We start from the raw sequence: 20060 nt of genomic DNA, 5'->3' as shown, positions 1-20060 counted from the left end.
GCCTTCATTATTATCATCATCTTGTTTGATAGGTAAAGCATGGTGTACTGGAGGAGAGATGTTTTAATTTTATAGACTTGCATTGAAGCTCACACTGGTCTGCACCTTGCTGTTGGTGCGTTCTCAAAGTCAGAAATGGCACCATTCCTAAATCACCCCATACAGCTGTGTCTCTGACTTTACTGTAATGCTGTTGAGATAAATAATGCAAATATCCCCACTGCTCTCTGACCTCCTCCCAGCACCAGTAATGAAAGTAGTAATGTCCTTTCCACTTCCACTCTAGATTTCATATAAAGCAATAAATAAATGCTTTGGGAAATGCGGAATCCATCACTCGTCCACCCTATGCATAATTTGGGGTTTATGACAGTGGTGGAAATCACACTGCCTAATGAATTGTCAAGTTATGACTGATCTGTTCACTCGCCCACGTCATTTTATATCCCAGAGGAGAGAATGCACTACAGTCCAACACCAAGGAAAATGACCCCCTTGGTATATAGTGTCCACTGTCCAGTCCTCTCTAGGTATTAAAATATGTTTTTAGAATAAGCAAAACCTCTCCTCAAGCCAAGATTATTTTATTTTTTTAATTTAGTTTTTAAAGAGCTACGTCAATGCATTTGGGTAACCTTTCCTTGTCTTCAAAAGCTGCATGCTCAGCAGTCACGTCCCACGACAACCCTGTCCTTTAAACGTCAGCACTGTCATTGAACACTTCTAGTTGTTAGTGACGAGTGTCCTTTCACGTAAATTAGCCCAAGTCATGTTATGAATGACTACACAAACAAAAATGCAACATGAACTCATCCTGTAGGAGTCCAGTCCTGCCAAGATCAATACTTATGCCAGCATCCTTAAGTTTGGCCATTATTCCTGTTGATGTATCAGACCTGAGTGTCCTGTGATCATTCTAATGTAAGCGACCGTCGGAATGGATGTGTCTTTTGGACTCTGCCCAATACAGGCAATGTAGTAAAGTACAGGGCGGATCTTAAGCTGTCAGACATCTGTTAAGAAGAGGACAGACGGGTAGAGGACTGTATTCCTGTAGCGTGTTGCACGGCCTCTCTCTCTGGATAAAGGGTTTGATTTACACTTGAGTACCCCGATGATGATAAAAAAAAATAAATAAAAAAAAAGAAGAAGTTTGCACTAAAAGATACTTTGGATAAAAGCATCTTGTGTTGTGGTGAAGCTCAGCTGTTGTTCTGCTGGAGCACCTATTTTGTAGGCTCTCATGAGCTCTTTCAGATAATGAAAATGTTTTGCAGGTCCAAGGTCTGTAGTACATCTCTGATGAAGGTTAGTTCTCCTATGTGTCTATTCCCCTTCAGCCAGGGTGAGAGATGATAACAAGGTAACGGCTTCAAAGGGAGCAAGGTGTGTGGGGCCATGCACCTTTTTATTCTCTCCCACAGCCATCTTTTCACAGTGGGTGTCAGTAGAAAACTACTTTGTATTCAATGTTTTGTGTTTTTCATGGAGCTTGGTTGCATAGCAGAAATGCTCAGACCCATATTAGACTGTCAAGTCAAGATTCTATTGTTCTTGTTATACTCCATATCAAGTACAAGTACACTGTCAGATATCTCAAAACAAATTTGTGATGTGTTTTTGTGTGCATGCTTAGTATTATTATACTCCGTGTCCACCCTTAGTTCTCTTTCCTTATTATTATAGATGTGGGCCTATTAGATTTTGTATTGTTACTTGTTAAGTTAAGAAATTTTGGTCTTATCTATGGCTGTAACTAATGATTATTTTTTATTAATTCTTCAAATAGCTTTTTTTTTTTTTTTTTTCAGCAGTCCAAACCCCCAATATTTAGTTTATAATAATGTAAAACAGAGAAAACCAAATTGGTACATTGGAGTAGCAGTGAATGTTTGGCATTTTTATTTGAAATAGTTGCTGATTAATTTTCTATTAATCAACTAATCATTTCACCACTAGTCTTGTCAATGATTTATTTACCATGGCAAATTTTTGGGTTTTTGTTTCAAAATGATTTGGTTGATTGGATTGATGTGAACTCTCTTTTGTTCTATAGGAGTTTTTCACATTATGGCTATCACACAACTTTGTCTTACATCACAAAATAACAGTTAAAGTCTGTTTGAGTAAACTTTCTTTTTAGACTAAAAATAAATCAACCAGACAAAAACGTATTGAAAGAAAATGTGGCCCCGATTGTCTTAATACTATTTTTTTTATATAATTTTTTAAACAGAGCTACTGACCTTTTAGCAGCGGGCGTGTCAGTTACACTACACTTAAAATAAAATTGAAAGCAAAAAGTTTTGCGTCTTTTAATGTCACTATTCTGATGCTGCAGCGTAATTCCTCTGGGACAGGCATCAGAATAGATCAACGCCTCTTGACAATCCAGTGCTTTTTATTCCATTACAGTGCACTCAAATGCTTAACAGACTGAGCAGATAGTCACTAGGAGTCCATTCATTCTCCATGAGAGCTGAACATCCGAGACAGGCTTGAAATGTTGGCCCCAACGCAGGGTTTGGGTAAATTGTCTGTCAGAATCCCATCAACTTCTAGCTTTGCTATTTGCCTTACGGTACAATTGTACATACATGCTTTACTAGAGGCCCTTTCACACATGCACTCTGAAACCTGAAATTATCTAGACATTACCCGGCAGAGCTGTATGTGACAACACAAATGTCCGAAACAGTTGGATCGGACCTCAAACAGAGTTTACCCGGCCAGCTCCCTAGTACAAAGACCGTGTAATCTCCAGTTGAGCCCATTTGTGAATAGAGGTACTCATTGTGTGGAGTATTCACGGCGAGCAAGTGGGCGTGCTGACGTTTCTATTATGCGGCTGGTGAAACCGGAAGAAAACAAACGGTGAAGACAAAGGGTGATTTACACAAATTCGGCAACGAAAATGTCTAACAGGAAAGCCAACGAGGTTCGGGAACTTCTGTCAGTAAGGACCAACGTTGAAATCTTCAGACAAATTTAAGGAACGACAAGAGACTCTGTTCTTTATGATCAAAATACAAACTGCGGTATCTCCTGTATGCTCTACCCAGGCACCACACCTCGTCTAAACCAAACGGAGTATTTCCAGTAAGTGAGAACGTGTCTGACACACAGAATCTCCTGTTGTGTGCTACATGTGTGAAAGGGAAACTCCGGACAATATCCGCACCTGATTCTCCTGACGTTGTCCGCAGTGAAAATATCCGCTGCTCCAATACTGTTCCATTGTAGATTCAGTGTGCTGTAGTCCGGTGGTTGTATAATGTTTCATTCTATTAGTTTTAATAATTTTGTTATTTTTTAACTCATTATTTAAGTTTTCATAATTATAAAATCTTAATATATTGGTGGTTATTTTGAAGATTTAAAGCCTCCTTAGCGCTGCAACATCATGGCCCATTAGGTGTATCTTTGCTACAGTATGTAGTAGTTGTTTACACTTAGAAAGTAAAGTGCAACTCCAATTTCTTCAGCATGTACGCTGGGAGAGAAAGTAGAACATTAAGAGATGATCTCAAGGCAGGATGTTGCTCAAAATATGCATCCTTTTAATGTCCTTAGCACAATGTAATTGTGTTTATGTAATCTTGTGACTAAAACCCCTTTTTAGTGATGGATTTAAAGTTTTGTGTGACTGCTGAAACAGTTGTACATACATGGTAGTTAAAAACACATGTTCATACACACGCTACCACTCCCATGAGTCTTATGGGTATAATATTGCCCAAAGACAGGAGTCCAACCTGTTGGTTTTCCCTTTGAGGCCAGATCCAGGCTCTTTACTCAGACAAAAAAGGACTAAGTTTCTAAGGCGCTAATCCAAAAGAGACAGTTGACCCCAGGTCATCAGCTCATGTATACCTCAGCTCATGTTTTGTTGCGCTGTTGTCCTCTGAAAATGTTTGACTTTTATACTTCATGGGGTCTGTACTCTCTTTTCCTAATACTGCTCATCATGATAGATCAGAGGGAATTAACCACTGTCTTAGCTGAACCCCACCACTAGGTTTTCCTCTCTGCCTTTCATTTTTCACTTGTGATGTTTTCATGCGTTTTAAAGTTGTTTCCTGGCAAGCCTCATAAATAAATCAGTGATATCTCTGGTAGATGGCCTGTGCAAGAACCAGCACTGACCTGGGACCTGTGCAGTTCTTCTAAATGGCAGAAGAGAGGAGGAAAAGCATACTAGATGACTTCTGTGGTGCAGTACAACTAACTTGTCTGTTCAGACTTAATGGGGACCATAATAATGGATTGCAAGACGGGCAGAATGCCGCATAAATGTCCCTGCTATACAAGCTGAGGAAAGTCTGAGTAAAGTCATCACTTTTTATGGACTGGGCTGCATTTCTACCTCAGACTTTTCCTTAGTGTCACTCACCTCAGCCCATCACCACCTGTGTACTGACACTTTTCCGTGTACCTTGATCTTGTTATATTATCTAATTAGTTCCTATTTCTACACCACAGCTGTCCATCCTCCTCCCCTGTCCTGGTCACTGTCATGCCTACACATCTTCCTTCAGAGCACTATCTTCTGCTATTTCCTTGTCTGGCCTTTTGACATTAAAAGCCCTACTCGGGATTCAAGAGTACACGACCCATTCACTGCATTAAAATGGTCGCACCAAATGTGCATATTGGAAATGGCCTTAGTGTGTTAATCCATCTTTGGAGAGGACATGTTGCATAATACTCAGGCTTGGCTGCTTCCTCAGATCCAGGTGTACTTGTCTAATCACTAGAAATTTTCCAAGAGGGACAGTGTGGCCTGTACACTGCAGGTGCTCTTTGCTATGAGCGTTGTTTGTAGTCAGGGATCAGATGGACCTATCTACACACTTTGTTTGAGTTCACTTTGTTTTAGAGTTGTGAAAATGTAAGCATCAGACTGCTCTTCTTATGTCCTTTTGTTTGCTACTTTATGTTTTTTGTTTATGTTTCAGATAGGTTCAGTATTTGCACAAACTGACACATTTCTCTACTTGTTAATTTGATTCAGCTCAACCCATTGCTTTGACATTTTTATAAATGAATACAGTCCAGAAAAACATCTCAGGAATGGCAAAAACTATCAAATACAACATGGTGAACCGTAGACAAGTTATTGTCTTGTGATGCTACAGATTTATATATGCATGTCATGTCTTAACACACAATGTCCTATTGCACATCACAACATATTTCAGTTTTTATAAATTTAATATAAAGAGCCAGTTAAGTATCAATAACATCCATGTTATGGAGCAGGGACATACAGTAAACTGAATATAATTATCATTTTATTAATCTTTTTGACATTAAGTCTGATGTAAAGTTAGTCATATCCGCCATGTACTCAACAACTGTCAAAGACCAGTGTAGGGAGAAAGTATGACCAAATGATCTGCATACATAAAATAATAAATTACAAGATTTTTTAAAACACTGTTGTTCAAACATTTAACTGCACAAACAAGTCAGTGTGTCTACCTTACCGACACCAGGAGTACACGTTTGCCTGCAGCTACTTTCCTCCACCCAGTAATAAGCAATGTAAATGCTATAATCAGATATTGATATCGAAGGTTTTATCACTCGTAAACATTTCAGATTCTACGTCCCCTGAAGGTCCCGTCCCATTAACCTTTCTGTCACTCTGCAAATCACTCCGGCCCTACTTCGCCCATTCTGTCTTACTTGCTTTTATATCAACGCAGCGCTTCTCTTTAATTGAGTTTTGCGTCTGATTTAATATCATGTCAGACCCAGAATCAGAGGACAGGGTAAAGGCGGTTGTGGAGGGGAAGGGTAGAGTTTTTCTTTCTCGCTTGCTCACACTATCAGCTTTTACTCTCTGCCAGGTGGTCTTGACTTTCAAATGATTCTTTTTTTATAACTGCCATTACATGTTCTATTTATGTTTTTTTATTCTGTTTTACTGATTGATCAGTCTGTTTGATGTGTCTATTATTGCCGTGCTGCAATCCAAATTTCCCAAGGGGGAACAAGACTGAACTGAATTAGTTCTTTTGTATATGTGTAACTATGGGCCCTATTTTAACGATCTGAAAAGTATCAAACGTGAAACGCAAGTAGCTTTGTGGGCGGATCTCGGGCGCTGTTGCTATTATACCGGCGGGATAAATGACTCTTGCGCCCGACGCAAATCTAAAATGGTTTGGTCTGAAGTAGCTAGGTGTGGTTTGGGCGTAACGTGCAATAAACCAATCAGAGCGTCATCTCACATTTCCTTTTAAGAGCAGGCGCGCTTGTTCCATGGCGGATTGCTATTATGACGGCGGATTTGCCTGCCGCACGCCAGCGGGAGCTGTCCGGGATGCGACAAAGTAATAAATGCCCGTCTTGGTCGGGTGGCAATGTTGCTGCTCCTCTCGGGCGCATCTCCTCAAGTGGGCGTGGGCCTCCAAACGCACCACCTGCTCCTGTTGTGTCCCTTCCTCCTCCCCCCACTCCATCTCCGTCCACCCGCTCCACCAGGAGCGCATTGCGCGTTGCCACTCCCGGACCAGATCCCGCAGGAGGGTCCAATCCCACCGTAGTTCAACATCATGTCTCCTTAAGTCCTCTAATATTTCCTCATTTATGTCATCAACACATCCATGATTCATGGAAATGTTGTGTAAACACAACAAGCCACAAAGAATGCTGCGACTTTTTGAGGACTGTACTGTAAAGTGCCTCCTGATCTATCCAAACACCTGAAGCACATTTTCAATAATATTTTTTCCCTGCAAAAATGGGAACTGCTGCGTCCGTGTAGATGAGAGAAGCAAAGTGCGCGTTGTGCACACGCTACATTATGGCCAAGCATCCGCCCTAAAATAGCATCTGAATAACGCGCCACTGACTTTAGACTAGCGCCACTGACTTTAGACTAGTGCCACTGACTTTAGACCAGGTTTTTCCTGGTCAGTGGCGGAATTGTTTTCTGAAACTGCAAAATAGCACCAGGGAACGTTTGTGCCTGAACACGGCTACTCTTTTTGCTGAACCAAATTCATTCCCTAATTTACCGACGTGCGTCTGTGGAGGGAAAAGTCCGCTGTGCGTTGGGTGCAAAATAGGAATGATACATGCGTCGGTGTACAAAGTCAATTGCGCTGAGTGCAAGATAGGGCCCATTGACTTTTTCTATCTTATTTAAGATATAAACCCTTGAAAAGTGCATGTGTAGCTAACTTTCATCTTGCAGTGTGTAGTGTCATTTAGGTATGTGCATGTATAGATGTGAGCAACAAAAACAACACAATGGATTTGTAAAAATTTGACAAAACAATCTTCAGCTATACTTTAACTTGAAGACATTGAGGTCCTATTCTACCACTCCAGCCTACTCATTTGTAACCTTCTTGCAAAAAAGATAGGAAAAGAAGGTGCCAGAGACCAGTGTTGCCATGGACCCATGTGCTACCGACTGCACCACTGTGACACTGCACTGTCACAGTGTCCTCTCACTTCTGCTGACTCCAATGCAACGCAAAGCTGTCCCTTGATTTGATTTGGTCTCCTCAGTTAAGTTGCTAGGGTCAGCTCAGCTCCCAGTCTCCCAGCAAGAGGCCAGGGCTGCAATGGAAACTGCAAGGTACTGCAGGAGTAAAGACAGTGCCAACTTTCCAAAGAGAAGTTGTCAATGGCTGTGCACTGGCCAAAGGGATTGTAAACCTGTAGTTTCTTCTTCTCTTGCTAAGTATTGGTTTGCCTGGCTTGACAACATTTGGCTTTAGGCTTTTTCAGTCGTGCTGCATTTTTTAAATGTCAAATTGTGTTATATTTTGTTCTAAGGTACTTTGAATGGGTATTTGAGCACATGGGCACTAATAACCTTGTGCATAGTGATTCTTTAAGTCTGCATATGTTTGCGTTTGTGCTTGTGCCTTTTCTACCCATGATTCCTTAGGCCTCTCGCTGTCCAGTGCCTTCCCACTCTTATTCTGTCTGTCTCCATTTGACGTCTGAGCTCCCACATCGCTGCGTAACAGAGAGGTGCTCAGCTGTCCCGCTTGCAGGATGCCTGACCAGCTCACACTAATCTACACACTGAGCTAAATTTACACACATACACAGATTTTCTCACCTCCACAAGGCTGCAGATGCAAAACACAGTATGTGTAAACCTTATGCTAATTTCTTATTTTTTGTCTTTAGATTGGACCTTCTTTGTTAGTTTATGTACTGTGTAATTGATGTTAGTATTATGCAAACTGGTGCTCCTACCTAAAATAAAGTCTCATGTCTACACTGGCTGGAGCTGAATTAGGTTGTAAAAAACCATCCAGAAAATTTTGCTCACCAGAGGTTGCAGACAGTGTACAAGTGGAGTAACAAGATGGATTTGTATTCCCCCAATGAGATCCTTGAGCATGGAAATTTGTTATCTTTGACAATACTACTGCCGAAGCTTGTCAGCTTTGTGTCCACTGAGCCTTGCTGCATCGGGTGACTGCTGTTGCTGAATGATCGATGGCAGGCCTTTTTTAATGGTCATTGAATATGGTCAACTCAGTCAGAATGACATAGAGAACTTAGCTGCAGACCTGCAACAGGCCAGGTCTCATTGTGTCCTCTTTCCTGCGGTTTGGCAGCTGGACACACCTATAGAGCAACATTAGGATTTATACCACTGGGAGTGGGAGTACAAACATGGTAAATCTGGCTCACAGGACACCTTATTGCTGAGGGAGCAGAGCCAGGAGAGTGATGACTCCTGCTGTTCACTCATTACACTGGAGGGCTGCACATGGTGGATTCATATAAACATGTTTTTGTGAGTTACTTTAAGTTTGCCTAGGGTAAACCTGTGTTTTATCACTTCAGACATTTAACAATACACAGAAAGTGACTAATAGGGAATTGTTGGGAAACCCTGCAGAATAAATGTAATTGGTAACTGGAGTTACATTGACATTCGACAATTGCATAGAAACATCATCTACTGGAAAATGTTAAAATATTTTTTTTTATTTATAGGAGCATTATTCATGGACAACTTACCGTAGAACTTGGACAAACGCTCCATAATCTGTTGATTGTTTTACACTCAAGCTGCTTAGAGTTTTGACTGCGAAGCGAAAGAATGATGTTATCGATCAATCAAGCACCTGCTAAGCTTAACTTGTTATTAATGTAGTTACAGATGATGGTTTCAACAATCGCCTCCCTCATTAAACACTTGGCCTTCACTGGGTTATGTGTCTTCAGTGTTCATTGTCCCTGAAGCTTAAGCAGCTTAATGTTGACGTTAAAGATGTTGTAGAGTATACAGCTGAAGAATGATTGTATCTATATGACGGGAGAATGATTGCTTACTTTGGTTTTCTTTAACTTGTCTGTAACTTTCTCTTCTCAGAGGAATATACAATTGTTGTGAACACATCGTTATTAACACCTGTTCCACTGCACCATGGATATTGGATTGGACTGTGTATTTGGTGTGCTGGGTGAGGAGGGGGATGTTGTTGTTTTGGGGTAGAAAGAACAAGACTGGCTGGGTTATCCAACTCTCAGCCACTGATCTATTGGATGTGCACTCAGAGAGTAAGCCCCACTAAAACCTGCCCTGTGTTGTGTGAATGTGTACAGCCCACGTGCTTCACTCAGCGAGAGCAGAGCTGCTCCCTGCTTAGGATTATTCCTCTGGGAATAGGCTGAGTCATGCTACAGAAGACCAGACAGATAGACGCGCAGTGAGAGGAGGAGGCTGGATGGAGATTGTAATGGGTGCCTTCGAGATGGGTGACACTGACAAAGAAAGAGATTATGAACAGTTTGATCGATACTGCTCTCTGCCAGTGATCAACCCCTTATTCCTCTGTAACTCACTCCTTAGGCTTATGATGATCCATGTCTATATCTACTAACTAAATAAATAAATGCTCTCCATAAAATAAAAATAGAAACATAACCTGTGCATTGAAACATACGCAACATCGGCTATCCATTATTGACACTATAAAATCCCAAACAAGGAGGAACACTCATGTTTGAAGAGAAGTGTGGCATGGTTAGACAACAGTCTGATAAAAGATTCAATAATTGAATCTCATTGTCTGTAATATTCAGGATATAAGCAGCTCCTTTTGCGACTTTTTCAAAATGAGGTTAACCTACTTTGTGATATATTTTCATCTGGTTCGCTGCTAAATTTAGCTCATTGAAATGTGGGAACTTGGATTTTACTTTCTGGGTTTTAGCTGACGCCCCAATTTAGAGTGACTTGCAGTGAGTGTACAGACAAGAGCTCAGTGTTTTGATCAAGGACAGTCTGACAATGCATTGTGTTGTTGATCATGTTGTGTTGTCATCTCACATTATCTGTTGTAGTTAAGGGGGCAAAGCTGTTTCACAGAAAGGCCACTGCTAAATCCTTTGCTTGTCATACTACACACACAACACAGTCTGGAATTAGTTAATTTGCATAGCTCTCTGAAAATGCTTATCTTACTAGAAAACACTGACATGGTCACAGACAATGGCCATCATAAGGACACAGGACAGTCTCTCTAACAATAGTTTTTGTCCCTTTCCTCCCCTCTTTTTCTGTGTCTTCAAGGTGGTCTTGGTGCGGTGGAATGAGCCCTTCCAGAAACTGGCTACCTGTGATACAGATGGAGGGATCTTTGTTTGGATCCAGTATGAGGGCCGTTGGTCCGTTGAGCTGGTCAATGACCGTGGAGCGCAGGTAAAATACATTACACAGAAATGGGACATCATTTAAATCCATAATTAAAACGCATATATACTTCGCACTGAGACAGAATATGGAAAGCATGTACAGAAATAAAATTAGTATTCATAAAAATGTAATGGCGTGCATATAGCAAGTATAAGTACAATATAAAACCGTAATGGGAGTAAAAACAAGTATCTGCAACAACAAGTATTTAAACAGAAAAAGTAGGGATAAACACATCAACCAGTACGGAGAGTTAAGATAAAGCTTGCACATGCCAACCATGTTGTGACTGACTGAGCCATTTGCCTCCAACATTTTCCAACTGAAAAAAAAAGCATAGACGTGCTGATTTTAATAATCACTGCGAAGCAATGTACGATGGGTAGGCCCGCCTGATCCATCAATCACTGTCATCTGCTAAGATGAGTCTGACACATCCTGATGGCATTTTATCTTTTGTGATCAATTTAGTTAGTAGATGACAGTATAAACAATAGTCTCTCCCTTTTTAAATACATGGCCTATACAGTTTTTAATTGTGCCTTGGCTCTTTTCCCCCGGAGGTTAAGGTTTTATTTCATACAAGTGTATTCATTTATACTGATAATATATTATACACATTCGGTATTAACAGTCTGCAGGAGGGCATTAATGTTGTTATTTTTAAAACCATATTCTGTTGTATTCTGACAGTGCTGGTCATACTGGGAAAGACTAGTGACACATGAAAATGCCTCGCTAGTGGCTCCTAGAGGCCATGCTCCTCTTATCATCAACCTGCTAGGGACTGCAGATGAAAATTAGCCTGCTTGGTTAAATCTGGCACATTTACATTTTTTGACTTTGTGCTCATGTTGATTAATGTGCGTTGTCCCTTTTTAAATAAAGAAATCTAAATCTCAAAGTGTTTTGAAATTCTTATCTTTGCCATTATTAGAGTCCAGCTAGTGAGAGTACTCGGGCTTAAATACTTGAACATTGATAATAAAGACCAGACCACCTCATTCTTGCTGGACAGATATTGCATTTTACATGGTTTACTTTCTAGAAAAAATGTCCATTATAATTCTCCAGAGCACAGGAAGGCATCCTCAAATTCCTTGTTTTATCTGACCAACAGTCCAAAAATAATCAATTTACTATCATAAGACAAAGAAAGGCATCCAATCAGTAATACTTTCACTATTGAAATTAGGGAATGTTGAATGAAAAATAGCTTATAAAATGAATTGATTATCAAAGTAATGGCCAATTCCTTTTCCGCTGATCAACATATTAGTAAATCCAGTAATTCTTTCAGTTCTTCTTTAGAAAATAACCGTTAAAATTACATCAGAGCAGCTGATGGTGTACACAACAGTTTAGCTGTATAAAAAGTTGGATTTGTTGGATAACTACTAGCTGTTTTTTTTATAATCAAGCTAGCATTTTATTCTCATCATTTCATCCTTAACTAATGTCTCTGGTGCCCTGTAGGTGAGTGACTTCACCTGGTCCCATGATGGCACCCAGGCTCTTATTTCCTACCGTGATGGCTTTGTACTGGTGGGATCAGTCAGCGGACAGAGACACTGGTCCTCCGAGATCAACCTAGAAAGCCAGATTACCTGTGGTATCTGGACCCCCGATGACCAGCAGGTAACACAAACATCCCACAGAATTGTGACGGGTACGACGCTTCCACCTACAGTAGCACTATGCCAGTCATTGAATGCTAATAGACGTAGTTTTAGGTTGTCATTTGCCACTTTTAGTATGTGGACTTGTCATTCAGATCGCAGAGACAAGCCCTGAGGGAGGTTATCTGTGAGTGACAGCAACCGTCCTCCGTCTTGAATGTGTGTTGTGTGTGTGTTGTGATTTGTTAGGCTATTTTTTTTGCCTTCATGCTGTTAAATTGTCAGCTCAGGTTGGACATCATCAAACTTTCAGTTTGGATATGTGTCTCTGTCTTTGTTCATCACCTTCATCCCATTTATGTCTATTTCTAAGTTGTTTTGTTCGTTATATGCATTTCTCTTGGCTTTCTTTTCTGTGTATCTGTCACCTCCTTGTCTATTTTTAAGTGTGCCTCCCTTTCCATCTTTTTTCTTTGTCTTTGTGTCCAAGTCAAATGTCTGTGATTTATTTTTAATTTTTTCTCTTTCTTTGTCTCCCTAATAACTATTCACTATTTCTCTCTAGGTGTTGTTTGGTACTGCAGATGGACAGGTGATAGTGATGGACTGCCATGGGCGCATGCTGGCCCACATTCTGCTGCATGAGTCGGATGGCATCGTCAGCATGTCCTGGAACTACCCCAGTTTCCTGGTGGAGGACAGCATTGAGAGCGACACAGACTCTGACGACTACTCCCCACTGCAAGGTGAACCGCTTAGGGTTTGATTTGAATAAATGGAAAAATGCATGACATGAAAACATGTCCATCGTAGACATGATGTAAGAGTATAATCTGATGTAGAATTGGAGAGTAATGCAGGTTTATCTAGTAAGGAGTTGTGCCTATAGGGAGTGTAGTGCAGGGGTAGAGTAGTCCATCTGTTTCTTATGTAGACACCTCTGTGTAGAAGAAAGCAGATGTGGAACCATCTCTTAGCTTCAAACTGCTCCCACCTTTTACCTCTACCCTTTACTGCTCAATCAGTTCTTCCGCATGCTCTTAGTCCAAGGGGAAAGATTTCCACCTGGGGGCACCAGGTGGTGACACAAGTTATTCGCTGGTAGGTCTGAACTATATTGTCATTAGTAGCTCAGTCCCTCTGGTATTCTGATGAATATTTTAGAATCGGGTACAGGTGGACATAAACTGTGTCTGGGTTCTCTGTCTAGTCATTAGATTAATATGAAAATCATATTATCTATGAATGAGATAATAGAAAAAAATAATCATGAAAAGCTGTGGTGATCAAAACCGTGTGATTGTATTGCTTTTCTTTTCATGCCATTTTGCCTGTGAAAATATGTTTTATTTTGTTTGGAGTATACTTGTGAGCTGAAGTGCAAAATGTATTTAATAATTGAAGCTTATAGTTGGAAGGATAAGTCATTTGTGATGCTGATCTCACAGGGGATTTGAGCCATTTAATGAAGCTTCAGAAGTGAAAAAGTGACTATTCAACTATTTTCCACTTCTCTGCCAGTTGTGAAGACGGGAGGGAGAGGCGCAATAAAACAAAAGAGTGTGACCAAATGGAAGGTGGGTGGGGGGTCTGCGGTGAAAGATGGAGGGCAGGAGGTGGAGGAGGGGCATAGTGAAACAGCTCTCCTGACATTGGGCTGACGTTGCCACTGGACCTACTGTTTGCTCTCAATGCTGCAGTAGTTGTCATAACAGCAGCAGATGTCACAGTGTAAGAGTGTGCATCACTAGATTCTTCATGTGCAACACACTTACAGTATACTCAAGTGGACAGTTAGATTAGAAGAAAACCTGGAAAAGCAAGTGCATTGTCTTGATTGACACAAAATAAGTATCTCTTTGAAAAAGATTAAACACTTACACTCCACTTGTAGATTCTCCTCCAACTACATTATTTTAAGATTATCATGATTCAAATATGTTGTTAATTGTCTAATTATGCTTTTTATATATTTGCCTTCCTGTGCTGAAAGCCTACAGATATATACAATGGTAGTAATTAAGAACAGTCACCAGTGAGCCTGAGAGCGCGTCAGCTCACTGCCCAATGCAAAAACCTAGATGGCCAATGTGTAATGTATCCTGTGCACTTGGACATAAGCAGTCACATAAGAGAAAAGTTGCATGTGTTTAGCTTTCCCCACCTTTTGGCTACTCTCACTGTGTACACCAGTCCATGTAATAGCCTCATTTTTATTGGTTCCTGTGTTGTCTTTTTGCCTTCTTTTTCTTCTGAGCTTAATTAGTCCCTGTTGCTAAGGCTGTACTGGTAAGGGTCTGTCCTCCTCCTGCTGTGCTCCCCACCCTCCATTCATTGTGGGCCAAGTGGTAAAGCTGAAAAGTGCTTGCCTTAGCTGGAACACTGATTATGCTCTAACTCACTAATTAAACCAGTCAATAGTAATTGATTGGCCCTGATAGAAATGATCTCACAAGTCGACAACCCTACTGAGACACCAGGCCGCCTCTTCCTCCGCCTGCCAGATCTCTCTATCATGATATATGATGATGACCCATTATCACTGCACTGCACTTCACAACACAAAACACTACTATTTACAGCAGCATCATATATCTCATTTAATGCAAAACCCATTGTGAACTGATTACTAACCAGACATCAGAAGTACATCAGTAGTATCTACAGTATATTGGGCTGAAAGTCAAAAGCAGAGGTGTATATTTCATTTGTGTTGGTATTTGGGTCACTGCAGGACTATGTTAGAGGACAGACTCGAGGATGTTTTAATGGGAAAACATATGGGTGTTTTATTTATAGCGGTATGAATGAGAATGCCACTTGTTTGCAGCTATAAATGCAGCAGTGAAATGTGCTGGGCATATGTTTGAGAAATTGTGTATTCTCATTTATAGGACACAATAGAAACTGAAAACGAAATACAGCTGTCAAGGATGTAGAACTTTCCTCGCGTCTCTCATAACAACCCCCAACTACCTCTACACTAAACACAGACAGCCTCACAAATTAACACACACACACACACACACACACACACACACACACACACACACACACACACACACACACAGTATTTTTACGGCCCACTCTAAAGATGCATATTAATCATCTCATCCTCTGTAAAATGTCAGAAAAATGCTCATCATTGCTTTGTCCACCTAACGCTCCAAAACATAAGACAAGACACATTTGACAAAGAAAAGGAGAACATTTCTCATAATTGAGAAGCTGGAACTGGGCCATGTTTGGCAAATCAATTCATTGACTTATCTATTCAGCCCTTCCCTTATTTCATGTCAGGCTAGATTGGGACTGTAATAAGTAATATTACTTACTCTTTATGTTTTGCCGCATGAAGTTAAACTACCCGATAACGTTGATGTAGAATTATTGCATTTTATTTAGTGTACGTGTGTGTGCAATTTTAGCACTAGTCCTCCCTTGATAGATGTTGAACGACATCCATTATACTTAAATTTAAAAACATGCAAGTTATAGTTTTGTTTATTTGCAGTTGATACTGTGTGTCTCACACCTCATTGTGTTGCTCTCACAGTGCCTGTTTAAGATGTTTGTGTTGTCGTTTGTCTCTTTCCAGTGCACAGCCAGAAACCACTGCTGACAGTCAGCTTCACCTCTGGAGACATCAGCCTGATGAACAACTATGATGACCTCTCTCCCACCCTCATCCGCACCGGTCTAAAAGGTGTGCGGATTGTTCTAGCAACTTCATCTGTTAATTTGTTTCATTGCTTCTGTCACTAATATCCTCAAATTATGTCTCAAAGATTTTTGTGTTTCCTATCTTTTTATCAAAATTGGCTGTAAATGTTAATGTGCATAACATTATGGTTACTTTTTGTCCTGTGACTTGTGCTGTAGATGTGGTGGTCCTGTGGTGCTCGCAGGGGGACCTCCTTGCAGTGGCAGGGATGGAGAGGACCCTCCTCTCCCCCGACCCCTCCTGTCCTCCCTCCACCAGGAGCGCCCTTGTTAAGTTCTACAACGTTCAGGGTGAACACATCTACACACTGGACACACCAGCACAGGTGATCAACTTTAACAGGGCCAAACCTGGCTAATGAGTAGTCTGAGTCACGGTACTCAGAATTTTATGTATGTTATTTCTAAGGTTGCAAAATTCTGGGAATTTTCAAAGTTGGAATCTTTCCATGGGAATTAACGGGAATATACTGGGAATTAATGGGAATAAACTGGATATTTTTAATATTGCTTGTTATAATACTGTTAGTCTATAACAGGGAACTTAAATGTAGTTGAAAAAAAACCATCTTGCAGCATAATCTTGGTTAAAACGAGCATGGGCTTAAAACACAGGAGTTTTTTTTCTTTTTTGGGGGGGCACAATACATAACCCATTGCTATTAACCTATGTGTGATAATTGTGTAGCCCACTTGTTCTTGATAGGCTGGAAACAATAGACACAGCGTTGATGGTTAGCTTAGCACACATATCATATTTTTTTATCGTATTCGCTTGCATACCTGTCGGCTTATTGTTATTCAATTAAAGGAATCTATTAAAGTTCTGCTGACGAATAACTCAACATTTGCTTGAATGGGACTTTTGGGGAGGGGGAGGGGGCATAGGGAATATGTTTATTTTATTCAACATTCATGTTTTTTTGTTGTTCAATGAAAGAATGTCAAAGTTCTACTGACGAATAACTCAACATTTGTATTCACTGTATATGCCTGTCTGCTTATTACAAAACAAAATATTTATATTTATGTTTGTATAAGATGGAGTTTAACATTTCCAGTTAATTCTTGTAAATTTCCATTAATTCCCATAATTTCCCATTAATTCGCATAATTTCCATTAATTCCCATGAAAGTTTCCAAATTGAAAAGTTTCCAAAATTCCCCAGCTTAACTTTCCGCCCCTTTGCAACCCCAGTTATGTCCTTCCCCATGATTTGACTCTACTTAAATATGTATTGGAAGGCCTAAGATGTTACTAGTTGGAGAAAATCCTGGGAAAAATACTTAAATTAGGCTCTTTGTAAAGTAATAAAATAACATAAGTTAAAAAAAACTGTAGTTACTAATATAAAATGTTGTTTGAAGTTAGAAACGTTACTGCTGTAAACAACACTGCCCTCTATCATCTGTAAGTGTATTTAAACTTACAGATGCTTACTTCTATTGCAGAAGACTGCCTTTTTCAGAACTCTCTAAGAAATATACTTTAACAAGGATGCTATGTTCAAGAAAGACTTTTATCTCAGACAACCTTAACATAACCATCTTTCATGCAGGAGTATGGCCATTAACATTTTAAAAGGATGTAGTGCAGTTTGTACTTCATGCGACAAAACAAACTTACCCTCTCTCAAATATATCTCCTCCATCACCCTGCAGCGCCCCATCACTACGCTGTGTTGGGGTCACCGGGACTCTCGTCTGTTCTTGGCATGTGGCCCGGCGCTTTACGTAGTGAGAGTGGAGCACCGCATTGCCAACCTGCAGCTACTCTGCCAGCAGGGCATCGCCACAGCAGTGAAGGAGGAAAAAGATGTTGCCAAGCTCACCATGCCTTCCCGACTCTGTTTTTACGTCACTACTGCTTTCATTCCCACCATCAAGGTAACGCAGCCATAAAAATAAATGCGCCCTGAAAAATGTCCTGGAAATTTACTTGATGCATAGCATTGCTGTCGAAGATGTCACCTTCTGAGACAGCAAGTCATAATTTGACTGAGATGAGCCTCCTCTACAAATAACCCCAGGCAAAGTGTAGCTAAACATACCAAACTTTCATGGCATTACACATTAGACAAAATTGTTTTGGTAGCAGGAGTTTTTAAAACAACACTACAACCCCATGTTTTCTCTTTCAGCCCCCCATCCCCGATCCCAACAACATGCGTGATTTTGTGAGCTACCCAACAGCTGGAAACGAGCGTCTGCACTGTACCATGAAGCGTACAGAGGATAACCCTGAGGTGGGGGGGCCCTGCTACACTCTGTACCTGGAGTACCTAGGAGGTCTGGTGCCTATCCTCAAAGGCCGACGGATAAGTAAACTGCGTCCAGAGTTTGTCATTATGGACCCCAAGACAGATGGGAAAACAGGTAAAACGGAACTTCCTGCATATTGGCAACCTAACAAAACAATTAACAAGTTTCCTGATTTATAGTGTATGATCGAAACCGTAAGATCTGAAACATTTAAGTCAGGTGTTTAACATAAAAACATTTTTATATACAGTAGGTTTAAGTATAAGAAGAGTATGTGGGAATGATGGATAGTACATCCAGTGTAAGATTTCTTTCCATTTAAATAGTTCACTTCAGTTCACAACAGTAAAGTATATTAGAATTTGTTACTCCCATGTCCTTGTTCAATGAGCTGTTACTGCCCTCCGTGAAACTGACCTGGATTCTAATGGCTGTTCATGAACCATATTTCCTTTTGGGTTTTTTTATAATACCAATTATAAGTGTGTTTTTTTTTTTGTTGTTGTTGTAATCAGTAGTTTCGTTTTTTTGAAAAAGAAGACAAAACATCAAATAGCTTTCAACATAAGGCTATAAGAAAACGGAAACAAGATACCCAGAATGGATGGTTAAGTGGCACATAATGTGTTTTAATCATAACATACATATATGTTGTACAGTTTATAAAAATTCAAACAAAATTGCTAAATGTATTCGTCCCAGACATATTTGCCTGCTCCAGTACTTTTCCAATTATTTGAGTTTCTTGAGTTGGCACTCAGAGTGAGTATGTTTTATTCACATAGGGCAGACTGGACCCATGTTAATTAAAAGCTGCTTAATGGGGGCTCTGATGGCCCCTGGGTTTCTCATAAATCAACCTGCACCCTCTCCACTCAGTGATAAATGAAGCCAGCCATGAAATGGTTCCAGCCCATTCACACTTTAATGTCCATCAAATAAATTAGCTTGACCTAAACTGGAGCAGCAGTGGTTTACAGACTCCATATGAGGAAAAAGATCTGAAACTACTGAAACATTGATTTGGACTGAATGGGTCTAAATGTTTATTTAAATGAATAATTGAACATTGATGCTGCCAACATGTTTATAAAAATATATATATATATGTATGTATGTATGTATGTATGTATGTATGTGTGTGTGTATATATATATATATATATATATATATATATATATATATATATATATATATATATATATATATATATATATATATATATATATATATATATATATATATATATATATATATATATATATATATACACACACACACACACACACACACACACACACACACACACACAGGGGGAAATAAGTATTTGACCCCTTGCTGATTTTGCAGGTTTGCCCACTTACAAAGAATGCAAAAATCTACAATTTTAATCATATGTACATTCTAACAGTGAAAGACAGAATCCCAAAGAAAATTCCAGAAAATCACATCATATGAATTTATTAAAATTGATAACCATCTGATGAGGAAAAACAAGTATTTGACCCCCTGGACAAACAGCATGTTAATATTTCGTAGAAAAGCCATTATTGGCCAGCACAGATGTCAAACGGTTTTTATAGTTGGTGACAAGGTTTGTGCACATTTCGGCAGGGATGTTGGCCCACCCTCCCTGCAGACAGCCTCCAAATCATTCAGGTTCCGAGGTTGTCGCCTGGCAACTCGAATTTTAAGCTCCCTCCAAAGATTTTCAATCGGATTCAGGTCTGGAGACTGGCTAGGCCACTCCAGAACCTTGATGTGCTTCT

General features: G+C 40.0%; 1 protein-coding gene across 1 annotated transcript in view; it reads left to right on the top strand.

Annotated features, from left to right (window-relative positions):
* The window catches only part of tulp4a (TUB like protein 4a), a 40327-nt gene that overhangs the window by 7941 nt on the left and 12326 nt on the right, over nt 1-20060 (top strand). The window contains exons 3-9 of the mRNA XM_028605015.1: nt 10565-10693; nt 12164-12325; nt 12872-13052; nt 15905-16012; nt 16189-16355; nt 17692-17916; nt 18171-18405. Coding sequence (XP_028460816.1) covers nt 10565-10693; nt 12164-12325; nt 12872-13052; nt 15905-16012; nt 16189-16355; nt 17692-17916; nt 18171-18405 — 1207 coding nt within the window. The remainder of the gene's footprint in view (nt 1-10564; nt 10694-12163; nt 12326-12871; nt 13053-15904; nt 16013-16188; nt 16356-17691; nt 17917-18170; nt 18406-20060) is intronic.

The sequence above is a fragment of the Perca flavescens genome, chromosome 18 (genome assembly GCF_004354835.1).
Source record: "Perca flavescens isolate YP-PL-M2 chromosome 18, PFLA_1.0, whole genome shotgun sequence".
In the NCBI taxonomy this organism is placed as follows: Eukaryota; Metazoa; Chordata; class Actinopteri; order Perciformes; family Percidae; genus Perca; species Perca flavescens.
Note: the sequence above shows the minus strand (reverse complement) of the source record. Positions and strands in the feature narration are given on the sequence as shown.